Source organism: Ursus arctos, unplaced genomic scaffold, assembly GCF_023065955.2.
Source record: "Ursus arctos isolate Adak ecotype North America unplaced genomic scaffold, UrsArc2.0 scaffold_14, whole genome shotgun sequence".
Classification (NCBI taxonomy): Eukaryota; Metazoa; Chordata; class Mammalia; order Carnivora; family Ursidae; genus Ursus; species Ursus arctos.
Genome location: NW_026622808.1, coordinates 63,845,256 through 63,867,876, shown reverse-complemented (window position 1 = coordinate 63,867,876; position 22,621 = coordinate 63,845,256). Strand labels below are relative to the sequence as shown.

General features: G+C 41.7%; 1 protein-coding gene across 3 annotated transcripts in view; it reads right to left on the bottom strand.

Annotated features, from left to right (window-relative positions):
* Positions 1-22,621, bottom strand: part of FANCD2 (FA complementation group D2) — a 58,090-nt gene that overhangs the window by 4,026 nt on the left and 31,443 nt on the right. For all 3 annotated transcript variants that reach the window (XM_057311931.1, XM_026501351.4, XM_057311932.1), the window contains exons 26-41: positions 22,185-22,293; positions 20,228-20,338; positions 19,849-19,961; positions 18,742-18,885; positions 13,753-13,869; positions 12,862-12,990; positions 12,367-12,485; positions 9,058-9,168; positions 7,819-7,949; positions 6,628-6,721; positions 5,029-5,151; positions 4,157-4,250; positions 3,428-3,499; positions 2,709-2,747; positions 1,396-1,470; positions 132-206 (exon numbers count right to left, since the gene is read on the bottom strand). In XM_057311931.1, the coding sequence (XP_057167914.1) occupies positions 132-206; positions 1,396-1,470; positions 2,709-2,747; positions 3,428-3,499; positions 4,157-4,250; positions 5,029-5,151; positions 6,628-6,721; positions 7,819-7,949; positions 9,058-9,168; positions 12,367-12,485; positions 12,862-12,990; positions 13,753-13,869; positions 18,742-18,885; positions 19,849-19,961; positions 20,228-20,338; positions 22,185-22,293 (1,656 nt within the window). The remainder of the gene's footprint in view (positions 1-131; positions 207-1,395; positions 1,471-2,708; positions 2,748-3,427; positions 3,500-4,156; positions 4,251-5,028; positions 5,152-6,627; positions 6,722-7,818; positions 7,950-9,057; positions 9,169-12,366; positions 12,486-12,861; positions 12,991-13,752; positions 13,870-18,741; positions 18,886-19,848; positions 19,962-20,227; positions 20,339-22,184; positions 22,294-22,621) is intronic.

The window sequence follows — 22,621 nt, the reverse complement described above, 5'->3', positions numbered from 1 at the left end:
CAGACAGTCTCAAAAATAAAGACTCAAGAAGGGTAAAAAAGGAAGAAGGAACGGGAGCCTGTGGATCTTCTGATCACACTGCAGATTAAGCCAACGGGCAGGCTGGTGCCATGACCTGCCTTCCTCCTTACCTTGGAATGCCCACATAGGTGATGAAGCAGCCTCGTATCCAGCTGGAAAGTTTCCAGTAAGCTCAGAACATCTTCCTACAACCCACAAAGTCATAAATGCCATATTAAGTGCTCTCATTTCATTTTAGATGAAACCAAAGGCTCCAAAGAGGATAAACTCCACAGGTTCCAGCTGCGTATTGGCAATCATCTCAATTTGGCCCTCAAAGCTTAGAGCTTACTAGCTATCCTCCCCTTTCTCTTTCTAAGTTATGAGGAACCAACCAAATACTGTGAGAGTGTCTTGCAAACTTGCTAAATATGTGTAAGAAATCATCACCTTTGTTACTATTCTTATTTCATTACTATAACCCTGAATCTTACTTAGCCAAAAAAAAACCTCTCAAGATTACCTATTACAAGGGCGCCTGGGTGGCTCAGTTGGTTAAGCATCTAACTTTGGCTCAGGTCATGATCTCGGGGTCCTGGGATCGAGCCCCGCATCAGGCTCCCTACTTAGGGGGAAGTCTGCTTCTCCCTCTCTGTCTCTCCCTGCCCCGCCCCCTGCTCATGCTCGCTCTCTCAAATGAATCAATAAAATCTTTAAAAATAAAAAAAAAGTCTGCATGTTAAAAAAAAGATAACCCATTACAACAGCAAAGAGTTTATGACACAAATAAGATTATTATTATTATTATTCCTGAGGGTAGACCTAGACAAGTACAAAGGAATAAGCAAATGACACACTGATACATGAGGTCCTAGGAGTGCAGCAAGACAATAAAATCAAGCTAAAAGGAGCAACCACCCTCATATCTGGAGTAGAAGTAGAAAGGTGGGTTTAAACAGAGTGGGTCTGAAGTTCAGTCTACTTTGGAATATTCGGTCCAATATGGGCATCTCTGGTGAGAGCTGAAGTGGACCAAAGGAGCCAGAGTAGAACTGAGGCCCAAAACCTGGGCAAAGGGGCTGCCCCTGCTCCCAGCCTAGGAGCCACCATGGATATATCTTCGGAGTAACTGTACAGAACACATCTTTTTGGGGCGCCTGGGTGGCACAGCGGTTAAGCGTCTGCCTTCGGCTCAGGGCGTGATCCCGGCGTTATGGGATCGAGCCCCACGTCAGGCTCTTCTGCTGTGAGCCTGCTTCTTCCTCTCCCACTCCCCCTGCTTGTGTTCCCTCTCTCGCTGGCTGTCTCTATCTCTGTCGAATAAATAAATAAAATCTTTAAAAAAAAAAAAAAAAAAAAAAGAACACATCTTTCTTCTGTGCTCTCAGTTCTTACCCGGTGCTTTCTAAAGCTGAAGTCTAGGAGCGGCATACACTGCTTCAGAAATGCTTCCACAAAGAGACGCCCATACTGAAGAAGAGAAGAGACACACTGGTGATGACCTCTACTGAGGTCTTTCACATGAAGCACCCCTGCCTGAGGTAGCACAGCATCACCCAGCCTAGGGGTTTTATTTTCTTATTTTTGTATATAAAAAATAAACTGGGAAGAGTCCAAAATGTTAATTTGGAGAATGTAAGCTTAATGCAAAAACTAAATGGGCCTGCTAACTAAGCCTCAGAGTTGGGCAGACTTATCCATCCTAGACACAGCCAATGGGCAGAGGCCTTGCTCAATGGAAGAATGGGGGCATGGAAAACAGAGGTGAACCAGCTGTCTGAGAACCACTTACTCCCAAAAGGAAAAAACTGTGTAGAGCCGAGGAAGCACATAACCGACTGCCAAATTTACCAGTCGGAAAAATCACTCCCCCTACTCACCCATCTTCTGCACTGGCACCAGGCTGGAGTAAAGAGGAAGAAAGGAGCCAGGGGATAACAAGAATGAGGTGCCTCTACTTGGAAAGAACCATAAGGAGTGGGGAAGACACATTCTCCTCATAACATCTCCTAGCTCCTAACCCATCCTCAAATCTAGGGCTAATCTGGGCTCTCCCCTTGAGAGAGGAGTTTGGAGGTTATCAGGATACCAGCTTCCATATTCATGAGGCCAGCCATGGGCTTTAAAAAGAAGAATCGGGGGTGCCTGGGTGGCGCAGTCACTTAAGCGTCCAACTCTTGATTTCAGCTTAGGTTATGATCTCAGGGTCATGATATCGAGCCCTGTATCAGGCTCCACGCTAGGAGCGGAGTCTGCTTAAACTCTCTTCCTTTCCGTCTGCCCTTCTGCCCTGTGTGTGTGTGTGCTCTTTCTCTCTCAAATAAATAAATAAATCTTTAAAAATAAATAAATTAAATTAATAAACTAAAATAAAAAGAGGAATCCCCTACCACTCCTTCCTCCCTGTTGCCTGGGAAGGAATGGCAAAGAGTGACTACTGCTGTTGAAGTCACTGTCCTGAAGCCACTCCCCATACTTCTCAGACTCAGACCAAAAGTTTGCAAACTCATAGGAAAATTAGCTTCTCCAGTCATCCCACTTGTGTGGGAAAACATATCCAGTGTCTTTTCTAAACTACCACCTGTTAGCACAGATTCTGAAAACTCTGGCTGTGGGCAAAGTATTAAGCAACTCCTTTCAGCTGAGGCCATCTCTAGAAAGATCCACAGGAAGAATAAATACTAAAGAGGGTCAGGTCAATCTCTCACCTTCAAACATACATGCAGAACAGGACGACTATCAAACACCTGGAGACACAAAAGACAAAAAACCAAAGTTGAGGTCTGCTCCTTTGAGCACCCCAGCCTCTTCCCCATTGTGCAAAGCACATCTCTTGGTGTCGTAAAGAATTCTAAAATGAAGAAGGTATGTCAACAATTAAATTAATTATGAAACAGAACAAAATAATCACCATCACTAAGGTTCAAAAAAAGAAACAGGGAAGCAAAGAATAGTAAGAAATTGATGGCATTGAAGTCCAAACCTTGATGTGAAGCCTTAAGAAAGATGGATGAAAGGTGGAAAGGAAAGAGAATGACATTCTGAGCTGGGAGAATAGCCTAGCAAAATCATGGAATGGGTAAGAGCACAGAGTGTGTTTGAGGGATAAAGAAGGCATTCCAGGTTGGAAGAGAGAGACAGTGGGAATGTGCTCAGGTCACAGAGGACCCAAGACAAGGTGAGAGCCATTAAATAGTATTGTGGCCCAGACAGGGAAGGAGAAAGGAAGATAAGGAAAAAGACACTGCCTAGGGAGAGTAGAAGGGGTTATCTACGATGGGTAGAGGGACAAGGGAAGAAGATAGGTGAGAACAGGTCCCCAAGGAAGGGAGGGGAGATGAGCAGGGAGAGTCCATTTTGGAAGCCAGGACCCTTCTTGCTTTCTGTAGTTAGCTGGTAAGGTGGGTCAAGAAGCCTGCACACTCACCTTTATCAGGTTGATGAGGATACTGAAGTCTCGAACAGCCATATTCCAGTAGAGGAGCTTCTCTTCATGAATCTGGGGGCAACCAAATATAAAGGCACTTCTGAACCAGCCAAGTACTTCTCTTATAGTATTTCCACTAATATATGGATCTTGGATTACATAGCTCTTCCAAGATTAATTTAAGCCAATTATTCTCTCAGAGAGATGTTACCAGTGCACCCACAAGATGGTTCTGAGGCCTGCATAGGGTGCCTTATAGAGAGTTTCTAAAGAGGACTTGGCTTCAGTAACTTCCAAGTAGGAAAAAGCCTCTGCAACATACCCGCTGATGATCAGATCCCTGTGGCTTCTCTGATTCCTATGCTCTCAGCAGTCTAGCTCAGTTCTGGTTAGCAGGCAGCAGCACAGCACCTTAAACAGACCTGCTCACCTCATGCCAGCTCACGAGCAGCAAACTGCTGGGCATGGGAGGCTGCGACCAAAGATATTTTTTCCAGAGCTAGGCCTTATGGAGCAGTCTGAGCCTTCCCTTGGGCAGTAGCCAGGGAATACAGAGCCCAAATCTCCCTCAAACTGGAAAGAAAGTTAAACCAGGAACCTGAAAAAGAATCCTGGATCTCTCCAACTCAAAGGAAGTAGCTTAGAAGAAACCCTGGACCCAAGAAATAGAAGATGCAGCAGCTTCCTAGTAACCAGGTCTACCTCTTGTGGTGGGAGTACCTGACCCACCTGTTGTGAGTCTGCTGCTGTGCCGGCCTGAAGACCCTTTACTGTCTTCTCTAGTTCAGCCATCATCACACGGAAGAAAATGACAAAGGTGTGCCTAGAAGAGGGGAAAACATGCACACTCACACAATGATGACTTGTTAGAAAGAACTTCCAAAGAAGAAGTCAAGGAACCAAAAGTCATTTCCTTCCCCACCTCTCCGAATTTCCTTTCACTAGGGTCCACTGTTCAAGGATAGGGGAGTGGAAAGGATTCACAAAGGAGCCCAAGAAGACAGCCTGTCAAACAACGGAATTAACTTTATGAAGGGAGGTGGTGTGGTGGCATGGAAGAAGCTGTGAGGTAATGGTAAGAAGATTCAAGTTCAAGTTCCTAACTCCTTATTGCCTGGGTAAGTGAGTAAGTTCCCCTCTAACACTCATTTTCCTCATCAGTACAACAGGGATAATAATAGCTACCTCACAGAATCATTGAAAGGACTGAATGACATAAAGAATGTGAAAGTGCTTTATAAATGTTGTATGAGACAAAAAACCCATTGAGATGTACATGATCAGATACAATAATCACTTTATACTAAAGATGGTTAAAATATTAGATAGTCTCACTTTTAAGGGGTGAAAGTACTAACATGAGATGTTTGGTGACTAAATATTCATTGTCTTTGAAGACACTACTGAAAATTCATTCCTCACTAAGGTCCTTTAACACGGGTTGGCTGAGAGCCCCTTGAAAAGAATGCACAGTAGACACTCCATGTGTTGAATGAATGACTGTACCTACCATCTGTATCAGAATGAAATGAAGGGAAACCACGTATATTGGACAGTGTGATTCTAATCAGGGAAAAAACTGGAGGAGAGAACTCCCATACCTGGTCAGGGTAGGGAATGTGGAAGAAGATGCATCTTTAGGAGAATTGATCAGTTCTGGGACACCAACCCCAGCAATCTCCTCTATGGCCTTCAGAACACTGTTTGTATGCTCCAGGTAAATGCTGCATTGAGACACAGGAGTATAAATACACGTTACAGAATTCCTAAATCAAGATTTCTTTCTTGACATATTACCAGGTACTTAGCTTGCTTGCTTGTTGACTGATTGATTGATTGAAAGATTTTATTCACTTAGAGAGAGTGTATGCTGGTGTGCCCATGCGAGCAGGGGGAGGGGCAGAAGGCGAGAGAGAAGAGAATCCCAAACAGACTCTGCACTGAGCATGGAGCCTGACACAGGGCTCAGTCTCATGACCCTGAGATCATAACCTGAGCTGAAATCAAGAGTCAGTCGCTTATCCAACTGAGCCACCCAGTTGCCCTGCCAGGCACTTAGTTTTAAAACAACTACTAGCATTTATTTTTAAAAAAATTTTTTAAAGATTTTATTTGAGAGAGAAAGAAAGAGAGAGCATGGGCAGGGTAAGGGGGAGAGGCAGAGGGAGAAGAAGGCTCCCCGCTGAGCAAGGAGCCGGATGCAGGCCTCGATCCCAGGACCCCAGGATCATGACCTGAGCCTAAGACAGATGCTTAACCGACTGAACCACCCAATTGCCCCTACTAGCATTTATTTTTAATAAAATGAAGAGTCCAGGGACACCTGGGTGCCTCAGTCGATTAAGCATCTGCCTTTGGCTCAGGTCATGATCCCGGGGTCCTGGGATCGAGTCCCTCAATGGGCTCCTTGTTCAGTGGGGAGTCTGCTTCTCCTTCTGTCTCTGCTCCTCCCCCTGGTTGTGCTCTTTCTTTCTCTGTCAAAATAAATAAAATCTTAAATAAATAAATACATACATACATACATACATAAATACATAAATAAATAAAATGAAGATTCCAGGTAATTATCAGGAGATAAAGGAAATGATGTTTCAATTGGAAATATAGTTAGACACTTTGGAAGTGATGGATGAGTCTTGGATATAGTAGGCAACAAATAATTACCTAACTCTGATTAACAAGGCAAAATACAATAGCAGACTCCTCCATTTCCTCCAGCTAGTCAGGAACTAGCTGACAGTGTAATATAGAACCAGTGGGGCACCTGCGTGGCTCAGTTGGTTAAGTGTCTGGTTTCGGCTCAGGTCGTGATCCTAGAGTTCTGGGATCGAGCCCTCCATCAGGCTCCCTGCTCAGTGGGGAGTCTGCTTCTCTCTCCCTCTGCTATTCCCCCTGCTTGTGCTCTCTCTCTGTCAAATAAATAAATTTCAAAATAAATAAAATAGAACCAGAGGATCTTATGATCCACATATTTCAAATTCTGTTAATTTCCTATTTTATTTTTCTATTCAAGTATAATTAATATACCATATTATAGTTTCAGGTGTATAATATGATACAACTTTTGTTTATTTTAAACCTACTTCATTGTTTCCAAGTTCTCCTTAACCATGGCAATTTCTCAGTCTTTGACCAGGCAAGAGATTCCAACAGTGGCAAATTGGACTATTTGGCTCATGGAAAGAAATCGAGCCTCTCACCTGAGCAAAGTATGGAGCTGTTCAGTAGGGATGCTACTCTTCTCTTTCTCCCCGCTTGGCCACATCCGACAGAGGAACTGTTTGGCCAAGGAAGCTGTTGCAGAAATAAAACAAATACCTCTCATGCATGGAAAATTGACTATACTCTTGTTTTTCAGGTTTTGGGGGGATGATTAATGATCAAAAGGATTATTTTTTTATATTTACTCTGAAGCTCCTAGTCTGACAATTTGAAAAAAAAGCTACCAGGGGTTCCTGCTCCACTGGTCCTTCTACCAGAAATAAAAGCATTTGTCTAGGACCCAATGCATCCTACCATCTCACCCTGCCCTGCCACATACACACACATGAGCTGAACAGACACACACTGCTGGGCAGTAGGAAAATCAATCTTGTTCCTCCTGGGCAGACCAAAAAGCCATGTCCACCTTAAAGTTTCACACCAAACCTTCCCCTTTTAATCAACAGAAAATAATAAAAGGCGTGTATTGCATTTTCTTCTTGCTTTCTGTGTGTGCTGCCAATTAGGATATATAATCAGTCAGCTGCATTCAAGGAGTTATGACAAAAGATAAAGAAAAAGATTAGGAGGGGCGCCTGGGTGGCTTAGTCAGTTAAGCGTCTGCCTTCAGCTCAGGTCATGATCCTGGGGTCCTGGGATCGAGCCCTGCATTGGGCTCCCTGCTCAGTGGAGAGCCTGCTTCTCCCTCTCCTCCCAGTTCATGCTCTCTCTCCCTATCTCTGTCACTCTCTCAAATAAATAAACAAAATCTTTAAAAAAGGAAAAAAAAAAGACCAGGAATGGGGCCCAGCCTTCCTTTACACTTAATCAAATCTTGATTTCTCCTTTCTCCCATTTTATTAACCTAGTAGTTTGTATCTCTTTTTGCCAAATGTCCCAGATAATTTACAAAAAAAAAGGGGGGGTGGGATGTGAATGAACAGAAGCCAAACAGAAAATGAGCTAGCCAACTAAAATAACCAAACTCAGACTAAGCAGGATCAGCAGAGATCAGTTATAGCTCCTTCTGGGAAAATGTCCTTCTTGATATGGCAAGAGGGCACATCTATGGTTATGGGGGGTTTTACACATAAAATACACAAGGTCCTAGGAAGCCCTAAGTTTTTAAGCTTGAGTTAGTTATTAATCCTATTCATAAAGAAAAAAAAAAGAGGATCTGGGCCCATCACCAATTTTTTCTTTGTTCTGAGCAGGAGCTGTAGATTTCTCCAAAATGACCATCAAAAGTCGGAGGAGATAAAGAGCACACTGGAAACTGGGAATGCTGTGAGAGAAATTCTGCAAGTAATTGAAGCTCTGGCTGTAAAGGAGACAAGAAAAAAAAAAAAAGAGAGAGATGACAAGTATTACAGATCTGTCTAAATTCATGAATTGTCCAAGTTCACTTGTGTATTTATTTGCCTAATCAGAATTCTCTTCATTTTCAGGTGCTTTTGTGGCCACCTTCTATCAAGACTCTGATAGAGAACTACAGTCTTGTATGAAGAAAGCCAGGGCAGAACAGAGCCCAGGGGATGGAATGCTGGCCTGAAAGGGGTCATGTACACCAAGATACCCAAAGAGGAGTCTACGGCATGCTTACAGGAGCAACCCTGGACAAATTATTTGCTCTTAAGGCCTAAGGCAACACAATGAGAATAAAGTTTAAATTCTAGGTTTATAGGGACAAGTAAAAGACAGAGAAAGCAGAGCTTTTAATGAGTGTACCACATATGTCAACTTTCAATGCACTGAAATAATGGGAGATTGGGAGTCACAATTAATCCAAAACTGTAGTTGACATAAAGTAGAGTGTACTCTCCTGATTGATGGTGGGAAGGAGGTCAAACAAATTCAAAAGCGCTATATCTAAAATGAAGTAAGATCTTGCCCTATAGGCAGGGAAGATAAGCATTGATTGCAGAGCCAGAGATAGTGTAGAGGAGGTGAGAGAAAAATGAAATTACTCTGGTTGAAGCTGGGATAGGAGGCTGGGAGCCATGCCTATTAGTTCTCCTTCTCACCTCCCTCTTCCACTGCCTTGCCCTCAGCCTGGGCTCTTCTTTCAAGACTGGGAGGAAATCAGTGGTAGCTACTGCTACCAATTACCTGACTCTACTGAGAGACATGGTAGGTTTCTGGATAATCAAGAGTCGACTACAGGTCTCTAGTGTTTTCAACATCATTACCCTAAAAGGCCAACAGGATGCCGGATGCCAAAGATTTAGTAGGATTTATTCAATGGTTTCTAATGTTTCAGGATTTATCTGAATACATAGATGAAAAAGCTCATATGACTGAGGAAAAGTAGCTGAAAACATCAATTTCCTTCACAACTACTGAAAGACACCCAAGTGATTTCTAAGAAATCTTGCTAATCTTGTTTTAGTTTTTTGGGACAACACTCTGGCATATGTAGTCTGACCCACCTGAGTAATTCCTCCAAGGACTGGTCAGGCTCTCCTTGCTTCAGTCGGTTGGTAAGGACCTCAAGGGCTGAGTATAGTAAATTATGATTTTCAGGCTGAAAAAATCCACTCCTAAGGGAAAGTCAAGGTAAGATGGTTGAGCTTAGTTTCAGGAGGATTTCTTAGATAACATTTGAGGATCCTGGCCTCCAGGCTATAACATCAGTAAGTCAATGGAGGAAAAAGGAGAACTAGAACACTGGAAGTACCCAGGCACCCAATTTAGTCACAGCTCTGAGTCTCACACTGCAAGGTGAAGGGCACCTGAAACAGTTTTTCCTCCCAGGTTTATTGTCACAGAAAAAAAGCTCTCCTTCATTTGCCACATTTTAGAGAAGTCTCAGCCTTCCTCCCCAGAAAAACCAGAAATAACTTCATCAATTGTTAAATCTCGTATCGATTCCATAGAAGGTGCTCAGTAAAAAACTTATTCCTTCTTCTATAAGTCTTGACAATTCTACCTTCAGATTATCTTTCCTACTGTCCCTTCTTTCCCAAGCTCAGGACATCATTCTAAGCCAGGTCCTTATCATCATCAATATGTAGATCACTGAGACACCTTTTAACTGGTCTTTCTGCATCCCTTTCCAATCCGTCCTGCACACTGCTGCCAAAAGGATTTTCCTAAAACACTGATTTCATTAAACCTTGCCTCTGATCATAAAACTCCAGAACTGCTTTTCTGTACAACATTTAAACTCTTCTGACCTTAAAGGCCCAGCACAATCTGAGCCCCTAGATTTTCTACTCCTATAGAAACATCTCCACATCACCAGTGGTAGTCCTTCTGCCTTTCAACAAATGTATTCTAAGGGTCTATAATAGGTCAGGTTTTGGCGGGACAGCTTTACTGAGATAGAACTGATGTACAATGAACTGCATGTGTTTAAAATGTTGATCAGTTTGATCAGGTGACATATATAAACCCATGAAACCATAACTGCAACGAAAATAATGAACATATCCATTACCCCCAGGAGTTTCCTTATATTCCTTTGAAATGCACCCTTCGCTCCATCCTCCCACCCAATGATAGGCAACCACTGATCTGTTTTCGTCACTGAGAGATTATATGCTTTTTCCTAGGGTTCTATATAAATGGAATCAAATGCTACATACTCTTATGGTCTTGCTTTCTATTCAGTATATTTCTTTTCTTCATCCACATGATTGAGTGTAGTATTCCACCATATGAAAATCTGTTTATCCATTTACTAGTTGATGGACATTTGCTTCTAGTTTGGGGCTATTACAAATAAAGCAGCTATAAACATTCGTGCACAAGATTTTGTATAGATATATGTTTTCATTTCTCTTGAGTAAATACCTAGGAGTAGAATGGCTACGCTGTATGCTAGGTGTATGTCTAACTTTTTAAGGAACTGCTAAACTGTTTCAAAAGTGGGTGCACCATTTTACATTTCCATCAGCAGCATGTGAGAGTTCCAGGTGTTCGTGTTCTCACCAATATGGTATGGTAAGTCTTCATTATTTAGCCGTGCTGTAATTTGAACTTGGAATTCCTTAATAACTAATACTATTGAACATCTTTGCATGTATTTATTTGCCAACCGTATATCTCCTACATGAGGCATCTGATCAAATCTTTTGTCAGGCACTGTTTTTAAGTACTAATGATTCGTTTCAGTTCCCATGGAGCTCATGGTCTAGCAAGGAAGACAGATGAACAAGTAAGTACAATGAAATGTAGTAAGTCTTATCGTAAGAGGATACCAGAGTATTAGGAGAAAACTGGGAGTTACAGAGGCAGGAAGGAGGCTTACCTGCCCTAGGGGTCAGAGAAGATGCTCCTGAGGAACTGAAGTTTAAATCCATATCTCAGAGATGAGTTAGAAAAGACTGGTGATCAAGGAGGGTGGGGATCCAGGTAGAAGAATGAGTATGTGTGAAGTCTTCCAGGTGAAAGCAATCTAGGGTACTGAAATTAATTCAGTATAGCTGGAGGGCAGAATGTAAGACTAGTGGAAGAACAGGAGCCAGATAATAAAAGGCCTTAGAAGCTAGGGAAAAGAGTTTGAACTCAAGCAAAATCTAAGGACAACCAGAACCAAAGTTGGGATAGGATAAGACTGGGTTTGCATTGGGAAGACCACTGACTACTATGTGAAGAAAGGACTGAGGGAGGACAACTGGAGGCAGAGACCAACTGTGAAACTAATCTCGTCCAGGTGAGAGATGATGGGAGTCTCAAAGTAGTGCAGCAGGAGAGCAACAGATGGCTATTTAGATGTTATTTAAAAGATAAAATTAACAGGATTTGGTGATCTGACGCGGGAGAGAGAAAAAGTAGTGGGTAGAAAAAGGGACAAAGAACAACTGTTGGTTACTGGCTCAGACACTGGTGGTACCATTTACGTAGCTGGGCAAAGCTGAAGGAGCTGCGGTGAGGATGATACATTCCATTTTGGATGTGATGTGTCTGAGGTGTCAATGACACATCTAAGGAAGTGTTGAGTAGGCAGCTGGATACAAATGCCTATAACTCAGAAGATAAATTTCAGCACAAATTTAAGCTTGGGTGAGACTGCTCAGAAAACCTGTATAAAAGAGAGGAGCCAGGGCCCAGCCTTGAGGAACAAAAGCATTTAAGAGACATGTCTCCCTCATTTCTACTTTCACCCATGCCACGCCTTCCTGACCCTTCTTTTACCTCCCAAAAGGCCATCTATCCTTCAGGGCCCCATGAAATCTCATTGCTTCCACAAAGTATCTCTAAATACCCCAGTTCAAAATGTATTCAGCTCTTTAACATATGATCTGGAATTTATCTACAAGTTATTCAGTTAACAACATTTTTTTTTTTTAAGATTTTATTTTTAAGTAATCTCTACACCCAGGGTGGGGCTCCAACTCACAACCCTGAGATCAAGGGTCTCATGGTCCATGGACTGAGCCAGCCAGGTGTTCCAGTAACAATTTCTTAAGTAACAGTCTCTCCAGTGTTATTATAGAAAGGCTGCCACAGCAAACCCAGCTAAGAAGCAGATGGCCTTATGTGTTAAAGGTTAGCCAATATCAAGTCACCTAATTTTCAAATGAGTTAATAACTATGGCCATATAAGACACAGAGGGTACAAGATCAAATGAAATGATGCAGACAAAAACCCTCCAAAAAGAACAAGTATCATAATTACATAAGACTTTCGGAGCCATTTCCTTCTTTTCTCTACCTCAGTGCCCTGGTCACTGTCAAATAAAAGCAAATGCATACTTGATTATTTCTACCTACCACATCTGCCACTTACTCACCAAGCAAAAAGGCCATGAAAAATCTGCAGTAGCCTCTGATAGCATGAAGACATTATGTGGTACTCGTGAACTTTCATTCTTGGACCATCAACTACACCTTGGTTCTCAGCAGCTAAGCACTGAAAAGGAAAAATGCTTTTAGGACAGTTTTTTGGGCAATTGGCCCCATTTTTCCTTCAATAATTCTCAATCAAAAAAGAAATCTCTTATTCACTTAGTAATTTCTAAATTTCTTTCTCTCTTTCTTTTTTTTTTTTAAGATTTATTTACCCATTTGAGAGAGAGAGCACACATATGCATACAAGTTGGGGGAGGGCAGAGGGAGAGAATCTTCAAGGAGATTCCCTATCAAGCGAAGAACCCTATGCAGGCCAATCCCAGGACCCTAAGATCATGACCTGAGCCGAAACCAAGAGTCAGACACTCAACCAACTGAGCCACCTAAGGCATCCCAGTAATTTCTAAATATTTATAGTGATAAGATAGGCTGCTGACCTGAAAATAGTTGTGAATGTTCTCCAGATGGTTACACATTGGAGCCAGCAGTTGAACAATACCATGAGCAATTTCTTGGGCAGATCTCTGATGGAGATGTGAGAATCCAATATTCCGGTTTCCTTTATTCTATAATAAATTCAGAGTTACTGGGAAAGAAACTGCTGGATAGCTTCTCTGAAACAGAGTTTGTTAAGTTTAGTCAGACCTGGGTCACAAGGCGGGAGTGGACAGAAGAAATTGGTTGCTTGCCTAAAACTCTATTCTGACAGAGGGATCTTGCCCCGTCTTCAAATCACCAAGAGACTGGCTTTTATAGAGTACAAAGTGTTTGATTGAAAAGTATAGACCCATAACTACTAATGAGATAAAGCTTACACAAAAACAGAAATCATTTAGGCTGATGAAAACATTGAGCAAATAGCGAGTACAAAAAATATCAAACAACCGGATAGATTAATGTTTCAATGTTTACACCTAAAACTTCCACATTCTGTTGTTAACATCATCCCACTCTCCACCAGATGCTATGTACACATTTGTACATTATATACACATATGAGGTTCTAGCCTTCTCTAGATAGCCAGCTATTACTACACTGAGGCTTGGGCATGGGCTGTTTGGGAGGCTTTTAAAAGCAAAACCCAAGTAAAGAACAGGATTCAGGAATGCTCAGGGCATTTAGAAATATCCTGTTTGGGGTGGCTTTTTTGATTTCTCTATTTCAGAGTTCCTTTCTAAAGCAAAGTGAATGGGCTCTGGAAATGAGGCTGCCATCATGCTACCCAGTGACCCAAACATAATGCCAGAGAAAGTGACAACTTATTTATTAAGATCTCCTTGTTTCCAAATTCGTTAAGGCCAGGGCTTGTGCTTCTGCCTATACTAACCTTGAGGAAGGGGATTCTCCTGGCAACAGAGGGTGTCAACACATTCTCCAGTTTCTGGGAGAGATCTTCCAGCAAGAAAAGCAGCTCAGGGGGCTGAAGCTGCACAATTTCTGTAGCCTGTCGCAAGGAGGAAAGAAAGGATAATTCCAAGCATGACCTCGCCATCTTTTTGAAGGAGCACATTTCAGGTTTACTCTTCCCAATGGGTGAAGGATCTGACCATTCCCAAAAAAGGGGGAAATTTCCCCACCTCATATAAATGGCCGTTGTGCTCTGTCAATAAATCAAAAAGTCAAGCGCTCCCAAAGTAAGAGGAATTTCAAATTATTAAAATAGGAATCCAAGTGAGTATAGTTTTAGAAAACATACTTTTCTCTTCTTTTTTTTTTTAAATATTTTAATTTATTTATTCGTCAGAGAGAGAGAGAGAGACAGCACAAGCACGGGGAGAGGCAGAGAAGCAAGGATGTCAGAGAAGCAGGCTTGTGGCTGAGCACGGAGCCCGATGCGAGACTCAATCCCAGGACCCTGGGATCATGACCCAAGTTGAAGGCAGTCGCTTAACACTTAACTGACTGAGCCACCCAGGCATCTCAACACACACTTTTTCTCTAGAAGTAAATGTCTCTGTGTATCTTTCCAGCTGTGGACTCGAGGTGCACTTCCTAAGTATGCTGGGATAAAAAAGGACTAATTCAAGGTAATTTTGCTTTTCTCTGTTCATTAAATAATCCTTTCATATTTTCTTTCCCTTAATGTTTTGCTACTATTAACTCTGTGCTGGATCCCTATAAGGGTATAACACTACCAAAAGCAGAATGAGCCAAATACAATCTCATTTCAAACTGTTCATGCAATAAACATTTATGGAGAATCTCCTAGCTAATGTAGAAAGATTGGGCTGGGGGTAGGGTAGAAACTATCTCTACTGTGAAGGGGTTTACATTCTTACAAAAAATCTATAGCAAATTCCATGATATTTCTCTTTTTGATTTTTACTTTTTTATTTGTTTTATTTATTTATTTATTTATTTATTTATTTATTTATTTATTTTAAAGTAAGCTCCAGGCCCAATGTGGGGCTTGAACTCAGGGCCAGGAGATCAGGAGTTGCAAGCTCTAATGGCTGAGCCAGCCAGGCACCCCCTCCGCCCCGCCTTTTTCTAGCCTGGAGAAACTACTCTGGTGAAATCCCATATCAAAAGTTGTCTTTTCTGTGAAAATATGCTCTACTTACAACTTCATTATAAATACCATTCTCTCCTCAGAGTTTCACTGGTACTTGGTTCAGACCTTCAATACAGTACATACTGCTAGTTATGTGTGCTTCCCTTATTAGATTATGAGCTATTTGAAGGCTAGCATCATGCTGTATGCACTACTGCACTGCCAATGCCTAGATTAGTTTAACACATAAAAAGGCCTGGATAAGCATCTGACGGATGCTGAACAAACATCATGAACAGTGAAAACAGTATTAACCTCTAGAAACCAGAACAGTGCTGCTGTACAAGAGTAATCTAAATAGCTTATTAGTAGTAAACTAAAATAAGGATCACATCATTAGCATGATCATAATGTCTAATACATTGTAAAAAACTTATAAACATTGAGATGATGGGGGGCACCTGGGTGGCTCAGTCAGTAGAGCATGTGATTTTTTTTTTTTTTTTTAAGATTTTATTTATTTGTTTGAGAGAGAGAGAGAGACAAAGAGAGCATGACTGGGAGAGGGAGAAGCAGACACTCTGAGCGGGAAGCTTGACGTGGGGTTCAATCCCGACCCCAGGATCATGACCTGAGCCAAAGGCAGACGCTTAACCGACTGAGCCACCCAGGTGTCCCAAGCATGTGACTCTTGATCTCAAGGCCATGAGTTCAAATTTCATAAAAACCATCTATGAAAAGCCCACAGCGAATATCATTCGCAATGGGGAAAAGCTGAGAGCTTTTCCCTTAAGATCAGGAACACAAGGATGCCCACTCTCACCACTATTGTTCAACATAGTACTAGAAGTCCTAGCATCAGCAATCAGACAGACAACAAAAAGAAATAAAAGGTATTCAAACTGGCAAAGAAGTCAAACTCTTTTTGCAGATGACATGATACTTTATGTGGAAAACCCAAAAGACTCCACCCTCAAATTAGAATTCATACAGCAATTCAGTAATGTGGCAGGATACAAAATCAATGCACAGAAATCAGTTGCTTTTCTACACACTAACAATGTAATTGTAGAAAGAGAATTAGGGAATCGATTCCATATACAATAGTACCAAAAACCATAAAATACCTTGGAATAAACATAACCAAAGAGGTAAAGGTCGTATAGTCTAGAAACTACAGAACACTTATGAAAGAAACTGAAGACACAAAAAGATGGAAACACATTCCATGCTCATGGATTGAGAGAATAAACATTGTTAAAATGTTTACGCTGCCCAGAGCAATCTATACTTTAAACATTATCCTAATCAAAATACCAATGGCACTTTTCAAAGAGCTGGAACAAAGAATCCTAAAATTTGTATGGAACCAGAAAAGACCCCGAATCGCCAAGGAAATGTTGAAAAAGAAAAACAAAGATGGGGACATCACATTGCCTGATTTCAAGCTACATTACAAAGCTGTGATCACCAACACAGGGTGGTACTGGCACTAACACAGACACAAAGATCAATGGAACAGAACAGACAGCCCAGATATGGACCCTCAACTCTATGGTCAACTAATCTTTGACAAATCAGGGAAAAAATATTCAATGGAATAAGACAGTCTCTTCAATAAATGGTGCTGGGAAAATTGGACAGCTATATACAGAAGAATGAAACTCGACCATTCTCTTAAACCATACACAAAGATAAACTCGAAATGGATGAAAGGCCTCAATGTGAGACAGGAATCCATCAAAATCCTAGAGGAGAACATAGGCAGTAATCTCTTTGATGTCAGCCACACCAAATTCTTTCAAGACACGACTTCAAAGGCAAGGGAAACAAAAGCAAAAATGAACTTTTGGGACTTCATCAAGATAAAAAGCTTCCGCACAGCAAAGGAAACAGTTTACAAAACTAAGAGGCAACCCACGGAATGGGAGAAAATACTTGCAAATGACATTACAGATAAAGGGCTGGTATCCAAGATCTATAAAGAACTTCTCAAACTCAACACCCCCCGCAAAATAATCAAGTTAAAAAATGGGCAGAAGACATGAACAGACACTTCTCCAAAGAAGACATACGAAGGGCTAACAGACACATGAAAAAATGTCCAACATCATTAGCCATCAGGGAAATTCAAATCAAAACCACACTGAAATACCACCTTACACTAGTTAGAAGGGCAAAAATTAGAAGGCAGAAAACAAGTGTTGGAGAGGATGTGGAGAAAGGGGAACCCTCTTACACTGTTGGTGGGAATGCAAGTTGGTACAGCCACTTTGGAAAACAGTATGGAGGTTCCTCAAAAAGTTAAAAATAGAGCTACCCTATGACCCAGCAATTGCACTACTGGATATTTACCCCAAAGATACAGACGTAGTGAAAAGAAGGGGCACATGCACCCCCATGTTCATAGCAGCAATGTCTACAATAGCCAAACTGTGGGAGGAGCTGAGATGCCCTTCGGTAGACGAATGGATAAAGAAGATGTGGTCCAGGGGCGCCTGGGTGGCTCAGTCGCTAAGCGTCTGCCTTCAGCTCAGGGCGTGATCCTGGCATTCTGGGATCGAGCCCCCCATCAGGCTCCTCTGCTGGGAGCCCGCTTCTTCCTCTCCCACTCCCCCTGCTTGTGTTCCCTCTCTCTCTGTCTCTCTGTCAAATAAATAAATAAAATCTTAAAAAAAAAAAAAAAAAGATGTGGTCCATATATACAATGGAATATTACTCAGCCATCAGAAAGGATGAATACCCACCATTTGCATCGACATGGATGGAACTGGAGGGGATTATGCTACGTGAAATAAGTCAAGCAGAGAATGACAATTATCATATGGTTTCACTTATATGTGGAACATAAGGAATAGCATGGAAGACATTAGGAGAAGGAAGGGAAAAATGAAGGGGGGGAATCAGAGGGGGAGATGAACCATGAGAGACTATGGACTCTGGGAAACAAACTGAGGGTATCAGCGGGGAAGGGGTGGGGGATGGGTTAGCCTGGTGATGGATATTAAGGAGGGCACACATTGCAATGAGCACTAGGTGTTATATACAAATAATAAAGCATGGAACGCTACATCAAAAACTAATGAAATACTGTACAGTGACTAACATAATTTTTTTAAAAAAATGTCATGGGTTCAAGCCCCAAGTTGAGCCTAGAGCTTACTTTAAAAATAAATAGATAGGGGCGCCTGGGTGGCGCAGTCGTTAAGCGTCTGCCTTCGGCTCAGGGCGTGATCCCGGCATTCTGGGATCGAGCCCCACATCGGGCTCCACTGCTAGGAGCCTGCTTCTTCCTCTCCCACTCCCCCTGCTTGTGTTCCCTTTCTCGCTGGCTGTCTCTCTCTCTGTCAAATAAATAAATAAAATCTTTAAAAAATAAATAAATAAATAAATAAAGTTGTTTACCTTAAAAAAAAAAAAAAAAGATCATGAGGATGATTATTTATCATTACTTTCACTATATATAAAAGCTCTAGAAGCCAGAGTCTACCTTCTCTCAATGCCGTGGTGCTCTTTTTACAATAAGAATAGAGCTGAGAATTTTATTTTATTTTTTAAAGATCTACTTATTTATTTGAGAACAAGAGCAAGAGAGAGAGATAGAGCGCATGCAAGCATAAGTAGGAGGGGCAGAGAGGGAGAGCGAATCCCAAGCAGACTCTGTGCTGAGCCAGACTCAGGGCTGGATTTCATGACCCTGAGATTGCAACCCAAGCTAAAACCAAGAATCAGATGCTTAACCAACTGCACCACCCAGGCACCCTGAGCTGAGAAATTTTCTGAAATAAGATTAAATTCTAGGATCTCAGCTCTATGACTTACTTCAGTGTGCATTTCAGTATCTAAGATGAACTTGGTCACAAGCCCACAATGCAGAATAGAGAAGACCTCAATGTCCAGTTCTCGGAAAAAAGCATGGTAATTCTGTAGTGATACTGATGTCTTTTCTTCTTTCCCTTTGACCTCCTGGGGAGAAAGCAGCAGCAACCAACAGAATAAGGATTCTATATTAACCTGATTTTTCAGTAAGACCTCAAAGTACAATTTTACATTCATTTTATGCAGATGTTACTTTTTTAGCAAATCACCACTTTCCTTTCACCAAAGTCCGTAAATATTCCTGAGACAAAAGCACCTAATTAAAAAATGAGATATGGGTCACATATGAAGACCGCTGGTTGGTTTCCACTTAAGTATGAACTACTAGACAAACCAAGGTGTTATGGCATGGCAGAGAAAACAATGAGCTGTGGCACCAGACAGGTCTGGCTTCAAAGCCTTGCTCAAGCCTTATTAACTATGTGATCTCGGGCAAGTCACTTACCTTCTCTGGGTCTTAGTGTCCTTACCTATTAGATGTAGATATTACTACCAATCTTGGGTTTTTAGGAGATTATAGGAGCTATACATAATACACAATAAATAGTAGCCAAAAAACAGAAATAATTGGGATCCATGTGATTTAGGCAATTTCACAAACATATAACCTACTCTGTGATTGGTAGACTTACAGGAAAAAAGAACTACTGTTTATTGATTATCAGAAACTGTCCTAAGCATTTCATGTTATCTCAATTCATTGAGAAGTTGATAATCTGGGATCAGAGGGGGAAAGAGGATAAAAGCAGTACACCTAAAACTAGGTTCTAAAACAAAATTTGATAAATGCTACAAGAGAGAATTCAAAGTACTGCTGGGGTATAAAAAAGGGAGTGACACATTCAAAAATATGACTAGAAAAAAACAGTGTGTGGTGGTGCTAGGGGCTTAGAGTCTAACCCTAACTCTGCTGCTGGGAGAATCGCCCCAAAGCCAAGGAGAGTTCGTTTGCCTCTCTTTTCTCTAATTTTTCTCTCTGTAAAATGCTGGTTCCCTGTTAATCTTACTGGGCTGTCACACAACCTGCACGGAAATCCATCATTCCAGTACCTTTTCCAGCTGGCTTCTATTGGATGGTGTAGGGTCACATTCTGAATTATCCTCCTTTGAAAGTGTGTCAGGAGAGGATGTTTTGCTGCCATCTGCTTTCCGTTTCCTTCCTCCTTTTGTTTCAAAAACAAAAAAGTGACTCAAGTAATCAATAATCATGCTTGTTAAATATCACTGCCTTCAGGCAACAACCTGCTGAAGACTACCTAGAGGTAGCGGAGGTAATTTTATAACCCTACATTATAGTTCATTTTATAACCATGCCATAGAAAGAGTTCAATGACATCATCTCTCCAGTTACTGAAGCCTTGGTGCATATGACCGCTTATGTTAATTCAGTGTCTCTCTCATGGAGGCACAGAAGAAGAAGATAACATACCTATCTTTCCTTGTTTTCTGATTTTTGCTGAAATAGCAGCAGTAGTAGGAGGTGTTACATCTAAAGTTTCCAAGTCAAAGTTTGCAAGGGGAGGAACATAGTCTGGGGTGACTGGAAAAGAGAGGAGACAGAAGCTCAATGCATACCAACCACATATCACTGTTAGACTTAGAATGCATCACCTGATTGGCTAAAAATTAATTTTCAGAACTACCAAGTATGGCTGAATGTCTGTAAGATACATTCAAGTTACCTGACATTAATTGTTTTGGCACAGCAAAATGATCAGAGATGACTTACAGGATTATCATATTAAATGATTATGATCAATTAAGATAAAATTATTCTAAACTTCTAAATAATGATATAAAAAATATCCAAGTAGGGGCGCCTGGGTGGCACAGTGGTTAAGCGTCTGCCTTCAGCTCAGGGCGTGATCCTGGCGTTATGGGATCGAGCCCCACATCAGGCTCTTCCGCTATGAGCCTGCTTCTTCCTCTCCCACTCCCCCTGCTTGTGTTCCCTCTCTCGCTGGCTGTCTCGATCTCTGTCAAATAAATAAATAAAATCTTAAAAAAAAAAAAAATATCCAAGTAGGTTAAGGACTAAAAATAAACTAACCCTTATTTCAAAACTAAAGATATTAATATTTGGTCACACAGAAGTTTGTTTTACACACAATTACTTAGATGAGGGCCTGAGGGAGGCTCTACATTTTCCCCAGAGAATCTAACACTTTATTTTTATTTTTTTTTTAAGATTTTATCTATTTCTTTGAGAGAGAGAGAATGAGAGAGAGAGCATGAGAGGGGGGAGGGTCAGAGGGAAAAGCAGACTCCCTGATGAGCAGGGAGCCTGATGCAGGACTCGATCTTGGGACTCCAGGATCATGACCTGAGCCAAAGGCAGTTGCTTAACCCACTGAGTCACCCAGGAGGCCTTTAAAACAAGTTTATTTAATAGTCAGAGGGTATTAAGAGACCTGTCAGCTTTATTCCTAGTTCATAACTATGTTTAGGAAAGCAAAGGGCACTGAAAGTTTGACTTTTTTTTAAACATTTTTTTTTTTAAGATTTTATTTATTTATTGACAGAGATAGAGACAGCCAGCGAGAGAGGGAACACAAGCAGGGGGGATGGGAGAGGAAGAAGCAGGCTCCTAGCGGAGGAGCCTGATGTGGGGCTCGATCCCAGAACGCCGGGATCACGCCCTGAGCCAAAGGCAGACGCTTAACCGCTGTGCCACCCAGGCGCCCCTGAAAGTTTGACTTCTAAAGAAGAAAAGTTACTTAAAAAAAGCCCAACCAATACTTCCCATTTTTTATTTTCTTTTTTTTTTTTTAAAGATTTTATTTATTTATTCGACAGAGATAGAGATAGCCAGTGAGAGAGGGAACACAAGCAGGCAGAGTGGGAGAGGAAGAAGCAGGCTCATAGCGGAAGAGCCTGACGTGGGGCTCGATCCCATAACGCCAGGATCACGCCCTGAGCCGAAGGCAGACGCTTAACCGCTGTGCCACCCAGGCGCCCCCCATTTTTTATTTTCTTAAGCAGCAAGATTTCTTGACGGTAACAATGGGAGGAAAATAGATGTATTCTTTTTTTTTTTTTTTTTCAATTTTGTTGAGGGGCGCCTCGGTGGCTCAGTAGGTTAAGCATCTGCCTTCGGCTCAGGTCATGATCCCAGGGTCCTGGGATCAAGCCCCACATCGGGCTCCCTGCTTGGCAGGAAGCCTGCTCCTCCCTCTGCCTGCCAGCCCCCTGCTTGTACTGTCTTTTTCTGTCACATAAATAAAAATTTAAAAAAAAAATAAACAAATTTTATCTTGTTGGGCAAACATTTTCTTGTCCCAGATGAGTGAGTACAGGATGGCTATCAGTGAGCTTGGCTTACAAGGAAAGTTCTTTATCTCCTCAATGCCATCCCAGCAAATACCATAATAAGACATTTTCTTTACCTGCTAAGTACTTTTCCAGGATTCTCTGAAGCTCCACAATATGCTTTAACCGGGTGAGCACCTTCCCCTTCATCTCAGGTGAGGTTTGCTGGCAGAAGGCATTGACAACCTGGAAAAGTACAAATTATATTCTCATACTTTGAATGGTTCCAATTTTAATCTTATTTACATTATTCATCCAGAGCTAAAAAATGCCATTCAGTGGTAGGATCTGTGAGTTTAAAGATTTTACTTATTTATTTGATAGAGAGTGAGTGAGCATAAGCAGGGGGAACTGCGGGCAGAAGGAGAGGGAGAAGCAGGCTCTCCGCTGAGCAGGGAGCCCTATGTGGGGCTCGATCCCAGGACCCTGGGATCATGACCTGAGCCAAAGGCAGACGCTTAACTGACTGAGCCACCCAGACGTCCCAGATTTGTGAGTTTAGTCTGTAAAGTAA